A 9,775-nucleotide genomic window follows, 5' to 3' on the forward strand; every position below is an offset into this window, starting at 1 on the left:
GCCAACCTAAAATTTCATAACACAGCAAAAATATCTTTCGGGGATGACAGCAAAAAAGACACTTTCATGCAAACTAAAATTGAAATGTTTTATCTACAGTAGATCCTCACAGAATGAGATCCTAAATAATATACTCGAAGAAGAGAAGAGGTCCCAGATAAATGGCCAGGGATGCAGAAGAAAAGGAAGAACAAAGATAGTTATAGGTAAACATAAACTATGAACACTAAATAATAATTATGTCTTGTGATGTTTAAAAATATGTGAGAGTTAATATATGACAATGTAAGCATATAAGATGGAAGGGAATAACCAGAGATAAGTATTGTGAGGAATTGTATTACCTGGAAGAAGAATACAAGTACTAGACAATGTTAGACTTCAACAAATGTCTAGATTAACCACTAAAAAGTGAGAAACAAGATACAATTTTCAAACTATTAGAGGGAAATAAAGAAATAACATATGTAATTAATCCAAAGAAAGAAAAGAGAAAGAAATGTAAAACCAGTAAGACAAATGGCACATATTAAGTTGGTAGATTTATACTGAAATATATCAGAAATTACATTACATGTAAATAGACTAAATGTTTCAATTAAAAGTCAAAGATTGTCAAACAGAATAAAAAGCAAAATGTTACCATATGATTTTTAACCATAAGATTCATATCTAAACAGGGGCGCCTGGGTAGCTCGGTCGGTTAAGCACCCGACTTCGGCTCAGGTCATGACTCACGGTTTGTGGGTTCAAGCCCCACATCAAGCTCTGTGCTGACAGCTAGCTCAGAGCCTGGAGCCTGCTTCAGATTCTGTGTCTCCCTCTCTCAGAAATAAATAAAAACATTAAAAAAAAAAAAAAGATACATATCTAAACAGGAACTGGGATGAGATGTCTGGGTGGCTCAGTCAGTTAAGCGTCCAACTTCAGCTCAGGTCATGATCTCATTGTTCCTGAGCTTGAGACCCACATCAGGCTCTGTGCTGACAGCTCAGAGCCTGGAGCTGCTTCAGATTCTTCCTTTCTCTCTGCCCCTCCCCCACTAACACTGTCTCTCTCTCTCCCTCTTTCCTTCTGTCTCAAAAAATGAATAAACATTAAAAAATATTAAACAAGACTTAAGAACACTTCAAAATAAAAATGTAGAAAAAGATATACTATGCAAACACTAACCAAAATTAAATTAATATAGCTTTACTAGTTTCAGATAAAACAGATTTTAAGACAACTTTATTTATTAATAAGTTATTTCACGGGGTTCCTGGGTGGCTCAGTTGGTTAAGCATCCGACTTCGGCTCAGGTCATGATCTCACGGTTTGTGGGTTCGAGCCCCACGACGGGCTCTGTTCTTACAGCTAGCTCAGAGCCTGGAGCCTGCTTCGGATTCTGTGTCTCCCTCTCTCTCTGACCCTCCCCTGCTCACACTGTCTCTCTCTCTCTCTCTCAGAAATAATTTTAAAAACTTAAAAAAAATAACAAGTTATTTCATGATGATAAAACATTAGATTCAACATGAGTATATAATAATTCTAAATCTAATGCTCTAATAACATGGCCTTTCCATTTATAAAGTTAAAAATTAAATGAACTACAATGAAAAACAGACAAATCAATAATCTCAGAAGAAGATTTTAACACATTTCTTTTCAGTACTAAATAGAAAAACCATACAAAAATCAGTAATAATTTCACAGATTTAAATAACATAATTAAACAGATTTGACTTTATGGAATACTTTTCAAACACACAAAGAATTTTTTTTTCATTGACTTATATACTCTGAACCAAAAAAGCAAGCATCAAGAAATTTGAAAGGAAAGAATGTTATGCAATATATACTTAGATTACAAGGAAATTGTGGCAAAAATACCCAGGAAGGGAAACCTAGAAAACGTCCACATATTTAGAAATTAAGAGAAATTTGGGGCACCTGGGTGGCTCAGTCAGTTAAGTGTCCAACATCAGCTCAGGCCATGATCTCTCAGTTCATGAGTTCGAGCCCCACATCAGGTTCTGTGCTGACAGCTCAGAGCCTGGAGCCTGCTTTGGATTCTGTTTCTCCCTCTTTCTGCCCCTCCCCTGCTCATGCTCTCTCTCTCTCTCTCTCAAAAATAAATATTACAAATTTTTTAAAAAAGAAATTAAGGAAGGGAGAAAATATTTTGAACTCCTAATCAAGCTGTTCTTGGAAATTTATAGCCTTAAATCCATACGGGGGTGGGGGTAGTCTGGAAATTAAAGAAATAAGTATCTATCTCACTAAATGAAATAGAAATGACAGACACAAAGGTGTCTGGCTGGTTCTGTTGGTAGAGCATGCAACTCTTGATCTTGGGGTCATGAGTCCAAGCCCCACATTGGAGGAGAGTTTACTTAAAAGAAAATATAAAACAGTGATGATCAAACATTGGTTCTTTCTAAAGAGAAAAAAATTGACAAACTTTTGGTGAGAATGAATATATATATATATAGAGAGAGAGAAATCACATAGCAGGCCCAAGACTTCATGGAACCTGGAGTGACCTTTTGGACCCCAAACACAGATGATAGATAGATAGATAGATAGATAAAGAAAGAAGCAACAAATACTTTAAAAATCATATTTATATTTATGGGATCAATGAATATGCATAAATAATCATTTCACTTGTTTTTGCCAAAAAAGAAGACATTTATTTCTTAAATGTTAGCATGGAAATGAATATAAAAACAGTAGTTTTTTCTAAAAATGTAACCTTGATGAAGCAACAACTATTTTTTTTAACTCAATACAGATATTTACTCACCTTTAGTAACTTGATTTCTCGCATAGCAATTTTTTTAACCATTTTGTCATCATCGCTTTCTAAGAACTTCTTGATGGCCACAATTCTTCCACTATCTTTATTCCGACACTTCATCACCATTCCATAGCTCCCTTCTCCAACCAATCCTAGATTCTCATATTTTTCCATTATTAATTCAAAACCAAAAGGAATTCTTCCCGCTGTGGAACCCAAAACATAGAGTTAGTAATGCTGAGTATATTAATTTCTTCCACCTTTCCAGTAAATGAATCCTTCCCCACTTGTTTTCCATATTAGAGCGGTCACTGTGTCAATGGCTGTCCTGTGCTGACTCACGACTTCTTATTGTTTCCACATCTAACCTGTTTTCAAAATATTAACATACATTTCATAACAGACAAAGCAAATGGAAATAAAGCCATTAAATTTAAATTATTAGATGCCATGTTAATGAAATTCAATACATTTGTAATTCAGATAAAGCAATACTTGAACCATCATTCAATATAATTAAAGCTTACTTTAGAAAAACAGTTCCTTTTCACTCAGAGGTGAAAAAGTATAAGTGAGTTTGGCTTTTTGTTTTGTTTTTAAGATTTTATTTTTAGGTAATCTTCACACTGAATGTGGGGCTTGAACTCACAACTCTGAGATCAAGAGTCACATGCCCTATGAATGGAAACAGCCAGGCGCCACAATGAGTTTGCTTTTTTTTTTTTTTAATATTTTTATTTCTTTTTTTATTTCTAGGAGAGAGAGAGAGAGAGACAGCGTGAGCAGGGGAGGGTCAGAGAGAGAGGGAGACACAGACTCTGAAATAGGCTCCAGGCTCTGAGCTGGCAGTCAGCACAGAGCCCGACGCGGGGCTCGAACCCACAAACCGCGAGATCATGACCTAAGCGAAAGTCGGACACCCAACTGACTAAGCCACCCAGGCGCCCCGAGTTTGCTTTTAGTGAAGATCAAATTTATTACTTTTTTTTTACATCAGGTTTTAAAAAGCAATTGAAAATCCTTATGCATTTTCTATTCAATTAGGAAAAATATTTGCTCACAAAATGATCATTTACCAAGTTAACACTTAGGAACTTTCATAAACTTTTTTTTTTTTACTTTTTCTTACTGTAGTAATTAAATTCCCATATCGAACTTACAAAATAACAACAATGGCATCACAGTATATAAGCAGATTTTTTAAAAATTAAATTTTGGTAGTACCTCATACAATATTTCAAAAATACTTTTAATGATTACTCGCTATAAGTATGATCATTTGAATTTTATGTTTAGAATTCTTTTACATCTCATTAAATGGCATTTTCTGGATAACAGCAATCCTAATAATGATTAATGAAGGATCAACAATTATTCCACTACATATTTTGGTATAGAAAAAACTTTTCAGTTCAAACACAGATTTTAACTCACAAGGTTTGATTGCCATGAAATATAAAAGCTAATAAACAACTCTAAAGTAAAACTTATTTTTTAAATCTGATTTTGAAATTAAATTCCAGAAGCAAAGAATAAAAATATTGTCCTTACTCCCAACACAGTTCTAAAAGTTTTAGAAGAAAAAATAATCTTTCAGTAACTATATATTCAAGTGATGATTCATAGCTGAATTTTTTAACTTAATAATACAAAAATACTCATTTATAAAATGTGGGGGGGAAAATCTCTCACTTATTTTATTAATTGTGTCCTTATGGCAATCTAAAACTAATTTACCCAGATTGTGAATTACAATGTTTTATTTTCTTCCCTATTAGCACACTGATAACAAAAAACAAGACAAACACCCTCTTTGTTCTAGCAAACTGGTAATCCATTGTATACATTTTCAGCAGTTTACCCTAATAATTTAGGGTTTTATAAATATATATGTAAGTATATATATATGTATGCCAGTAGATTAATCTTCTGGTTTTCCATGTATATCTATGCTTATATATTAATCTTCTGGTTTTTCACGTATATAAGCGTAGATATACATGGAAAACCAGAAGATTAATCTACTGGCAAAAAAGATGAAAATAAATTCCAGTCAACACCAAATCTAATTCTTTCATTATTTTACTCCTAGCTTTGATAGTAGATTCTATAAACTGTTTAGAGAGCAGTGTCCCCAATGCTAACTTTCCACATTTTTGATGTATTAACTTCCATTTAACATCTATTAACTATTTTAAATAAAACTTTAAATAAAATGTGAGTTTGGAAAAAATTCTCAGTGTAATTCTATCTCTTCTTTCCTGAATATTTTTTTTTCTTCCATTAAGACAGCATGCTTCCTTAAGGACTAGACTTTAGGTTTATCATACCAAGGACAGAAATAGCTGGACTCTATCACCTGGATCATTTTTAAACATTTCTCAATTGGTGTCCTCAGTATTCGAAAATGCAAAATGAACAAAATTAAAATTACCTTAGGCATGTCTGAGATGTTCTGAAGCATATCACAAGCTAACATTAGGCGAGTTGATTACTCCAAGTTTATTCTGGAAACCAACCACACATTTAGTCACAGCACACTGAACACACCTGCTTTTTCAAGCAGCCCTGCCCACAAATACCTTAAAAGTATGGCAGCTTAAAAAGCCTCTTGTTTCCTGAATCAGTTACTCATAAACTATAGCTTTTCCTGCCTTCTACGCCTGTGTGTAAGGGTAACACAAACTGAAAGGATGCCTGGCCAATTGGCAATGCGGTATTTCCGGATATGTGCCATGTAAGCATATAGTTCGAATCCCAAAAACTTAGATAATAAAAATAATGTTTATTTTTCTAAAGACAACCAGATTGAAATCTATCACAGATCAAACAACGGGATAATCGAAGCTTTTAAAAGTACTATACTTACTGTTTCTTTAAAATCCTTTCTCATGGAAAGACCCAAAGGTTTTCAACCTGGAAACAGATTTGAGGTGAAATGCATCTCGCTCGCAGGGCTGAAGGATGCTGACTAGCAAACCAGCAATTCCGGAGCTGTTACGATTTCTTCTGTGGACACAGTCACGGGTCCTGGGTGAATCAGGCAGGGAGGCAGATTGGCCTCGGCCTGCGGCAGGCTCACACTCCGGAGGACCGCGGGCCGCATGCTGTCGTCGTCAAGGCAACGACCTCACTCTGCCCCAACCATAGGCTCAGCCTCCAGAGAGAGATACAGCCCAGGTCGGAATGCGTCCACGGCAGGCACCAATACGCCTGTTGGGGCCAAGACCCGTAAGAAATTAGCTGGGTGAGAAGGCACCGTCGGCCAGCTCGGAGGGTGCCCAGTCCCTGGAGTCTGTGAACCTGCGTGGCTCCTGCAAGCCCTGGATGAAGGCGTTGGCCACAGAGCTGCAAGGGGGCGGGTTCTCACCCGCCCGGCCCCGCCCGGAGTGCGCCAAGCCTCCCGTGTTCTGATTGGCTGGGCTCTGTCGTCACGAGCTACGATTGGCTCAGCGCCCACCACTCTGCCCCTTCACCTGAGGCTCGGCCCAGGTTCGGTTCACTGAAGCGCAGACGCCAGCATCCACACATGCTTCCCAGTTCTCGAATAGGGAGCACATCGCTGCGATCCCGGTGTTCATGGAGAGGATAGAATGGGTGGTGGTTTTGTAGAAAACGGAAGGGAGAGACAAGCACAGCTTCGTCGGCCCCGGGCCCCCGGCGCTCTCATCCCGAAGGCTCAGGCCTGACCGCGGTTAGATGCTTCCTTTCCGGTAAGGGCAGTGGGGCCCGGCGGGGCAAGGTAGGGGATGAGGGTGACAGTCCAGGAGGTGATGATTATTAGGTGAGGCAAGGTGAAAGTATGTAGGTGACAACACAACTGATGTTAGGAGGAACCTTGGGAAGGACACCTTGGGCACCGAAGTGAGGGATATACTTTTAGTGGAGATAATGGAAGAGGGAGAATAGACACGAATGAATGAAGAGGAAAGGGGCTAGGGCGGTCGGGGAACTAGAAGAAATGTACATTACTGGGGTGTGGCAGCCAGAATGGGGGGAGTTGGGGTTGAGATGTTTCAGGCACAGACCATGGCCTTGAGGCTAGATCCACGACCAGGCAAAATTGGTGGGTCAGAATTACCCACAGGCTTAAGCCACATAAGAAAGAGTATTTCTCGTCAAGTAATTTGGGCTTTAGGCCATACCCCTGCAGTGTCTTAAGCCTTGAGCACGCAGTTACTTTCCCATTAGATCATGAAAACTAAACATTTTATAATCGTATTTGTTCTCTAGAACACCTTGATCTAGTGAAGAGAGTGTCCCGGAATAGCAGATATTTTTACCTATAGTCAATATTAAGGTATTAATCCCTTCTTGTATACTAAGAAATAAATATTCTTATTCATAAATCATCTTTTGTGAGTTTGGTTAGTGTGAATTAATCTGCCAGTGCTTGATCACCTTGGTGGAGCTGCATAAAATCTATTTCTTGAATCTGTAATGAGGAGCCAACCTAGGACCTGGGTATGGAAAGAATACAATTCTTGGGTCAATCCAAGATGTCTTAATGTAGCAATTAGCTCTATCCTTGGTTGTGACCAAGTGGGAGGGAGCCACCGATTTTGTTGCCTCTATAGGCTATAACAGAATCTCATGAACTGTTACATGAAAGGCAGACCCCCTTGTATAAAGTGGCAAATCAAAGTTTGTTGAGACGGAAGCTTGAGAACAATACCACCAAAATATTTTCCTTTTCCAACTTTACAAATATATTCAACAACATAAACATATAAAGGCCCCTCTAGGCAAGAGGTCCTGAACCTTAAATAACCCATTTATATCCCAAAGGGAACCAAAAGGATAAAAGACTAAAAATACTAGATCTGGTGAACAGACAATGCTTGAGAGAACAGTTTCAAAAAGAACTGAGTTTGAAAGCCAACTGTGAAGGACACATATGGTATTCAACAATTCTACATCTTGGATAAAGCCACCGGCAGGTTTGCTGAAGAGGAGGTAGCATTATGTAGAAGCAGGGTTGGGCTATTGCTTATTTTTTGGTGGGGGGGGAATCTTTGTAGGGGAAAAGAATGGAGGGAAGCTTTAAAAAGGCAAGAAAGGAAATAATGAAAAGCCAGAACAGGTGGTGAAGAGAAGGTAATAAAGTGTGAAAAGGTCTTAATCTTGAAGAGGCTTAGAGAAAGAAAAGAAAAACTGAGAAAAGTGTAGGACAGATACATTAGCTGGCCTAGATCTTTTTAAAGAACTTCATTTTTGCTGAAAAAGATAATGATTGAGGCTCAAGGCTCTGAGAGCAGAAATACCTTGAAATAGGTAGTTACAAAAAAGTCATTTTGCTATGAAAAGAATACAAAATAGTAAAATGTGCCCAGTTGAGCCTAAATTTACAGTGAAACCAGCTGACTCTGTTTTATAGGATTTTGCATCCCCAGGGGCAAGGATGAAGGAAATAGATGGCACAGAAACTAACTCTCAGAGAATTGGTAGTACAAGGAGAATAAGTAAAGGAGTTTAAAAAATCAGGTATGATGGAGGGGTGCCTGGCTGGCTCAATCAGAAGAGAATGTGACTCTTGATTTCAGGTCGAGTTCAAGCCCTATGTTGGGTATAGAACTTACTTTAAAAATTTGTTTTAAAAGGAAATCAAGTATGATGTAGAAAGAACCATTGAAATGGCTTGCCATGGGTCTCAGCTAGATAGGAAGACATATTATGACAGAAGTTAGCTAATAAACTGAAAACACAAAAGCACTGAAGGAATGTAGGTCACATAGGCATATAGGCATGATGTTTAATGGTAGTAAAATAGGAGAAAATGTTACTGTTAAAGCTATTTGTGAATTTAAGACCTTGGAAGTAGCACAAGATGATGATAATCAGTTCTAAAGCATGTTCTAAGGGGCACCTGGGTGGCTCAGTCAATAAGGTCACAGTATGAAAAGTGATGAACTTTTTATGAAAAATCATAACATGAACTACTCAAGTAAGACAACAGAAGAAGAGTTTGAGGACATTTTAATGTCTAAAGAAAGTGAAAATATTCTAAGAATCTAAAGAATAGTGTGTGGGAGTGAATGAGATTGGCAATGAGAGAGAAGAGCTTGACATATGGCAAAAAAAGCAAAGGTTAAGAGACTAAGGACCATATGACCCAGCAATTCCATTCTTAGGTATAGACCCAAGAAAAAATGAAAACATATGTTCACATAAAAACTTTTACACAAATGTTTATAGCAGCATTGATATTCATAATAGCCAAAAAGTGAAACTCAAATATCCATCAACTGATGAGTGGATAAACTATGGAATAGCCATACAATGGAATATTATTCAGCCATAAAAGGAATGAAGTACTGATACATGCTACAGCATGGATAAATTTTGAAAACATTATGCTAAGTCAAAGAAGTCTGACATGAAAAGCCATGTGTTGACTCCATTTATGTAGTGTCCAGCATAGGCAAATCCATAGAAACAGAAAGTAGATTAGTAGTTACCAGGGACTGAGGGGAAATATGGGAATGAGGAGTGATTACTAGTGGGTATAGGATTCTTTTTAGGGTGATTAGATAGTGGAGTTAGAGAGTGGTCATGGATATACAATCTTGTGAATATACCCAAAGCACTGATTTGTACACTTTAAAAGGATGGATTTTACATATGTGAATTATATCAATATAAAAATAGATTACAGGACAAGAAATATGTGACCTCCTAAGAAATCTTTTTCCGTAAATTTATGTATTTTAGCTTACAGTAGCTCAACTGTTCCTCACATCAGTAATCATCCTATTAAGTGACACTTGGCAACAGTCATTCTCTACATTTCTTGACATCCGAAAATGATGTGCTTTGGTCAGTTTCTTGCCAAAAATAAAACAAACAAAATACCTCTCACTTAGGTCCTATGAGACACTGATTTATCATAGGTTTTTGGCATCACTTCAAAGTGAATAGAAGGGCCATAAAATTGCAGACTACAAAAAGTAGTCTTTATTTCTAGTATATTAGAGAGCGTGCACCTGTGAATAC

At 37.4% G+C, this 9,775-nt stretch overlaps 1 protein-coding gene across 1 annotated transcript in view; it reads right to left on the bottom strand.

Annotated features, from left to right (window-relative positions):
• Nucleotides 1-6,074, bottom strand: part of CDKL2 (cyclin dependent kinase like 2) — a 48,685-nt gene extending 42,611 nt beyond the window's left edge. The window contains exons 1-2 of the mRNA XM_077750371.1: nt 5,652-6,074; nt 2,789-2,988 (exon numbers count right to left, since the gene is read on the bottom strand). Coding sequence (XP_077606497.1) covers nt 2,789-2,956 — 168 coding nt within the window. The 5' untranslated portion in view covers nt 2,957-2,988; nt 5,652-6,074. The remainder of the gene's footprint in view (nt 1-2,788; nt 2,989-5,651) is intronic.
• Between the last annotated feature and the right edge of the window lie 3,701 nt (nt 6,075-9,775).

The sequence above is a fragment of the Crocuta crocuta genome, unplaced genomic scaffold (assembly GCF_008692635.1).
Source record: "Crocuta crocuta isolate KB4526 unplaced genomic scaffold, BGI_CrCroc_1.0 scaffold1, whole genome shotgun sequence".
Lineage (NCBI taxonomy): Eukaryota > Metazoa > Chordata > Mammalia > Carnivora > Hyaenidae > Crocuta > Crocuta crocuta.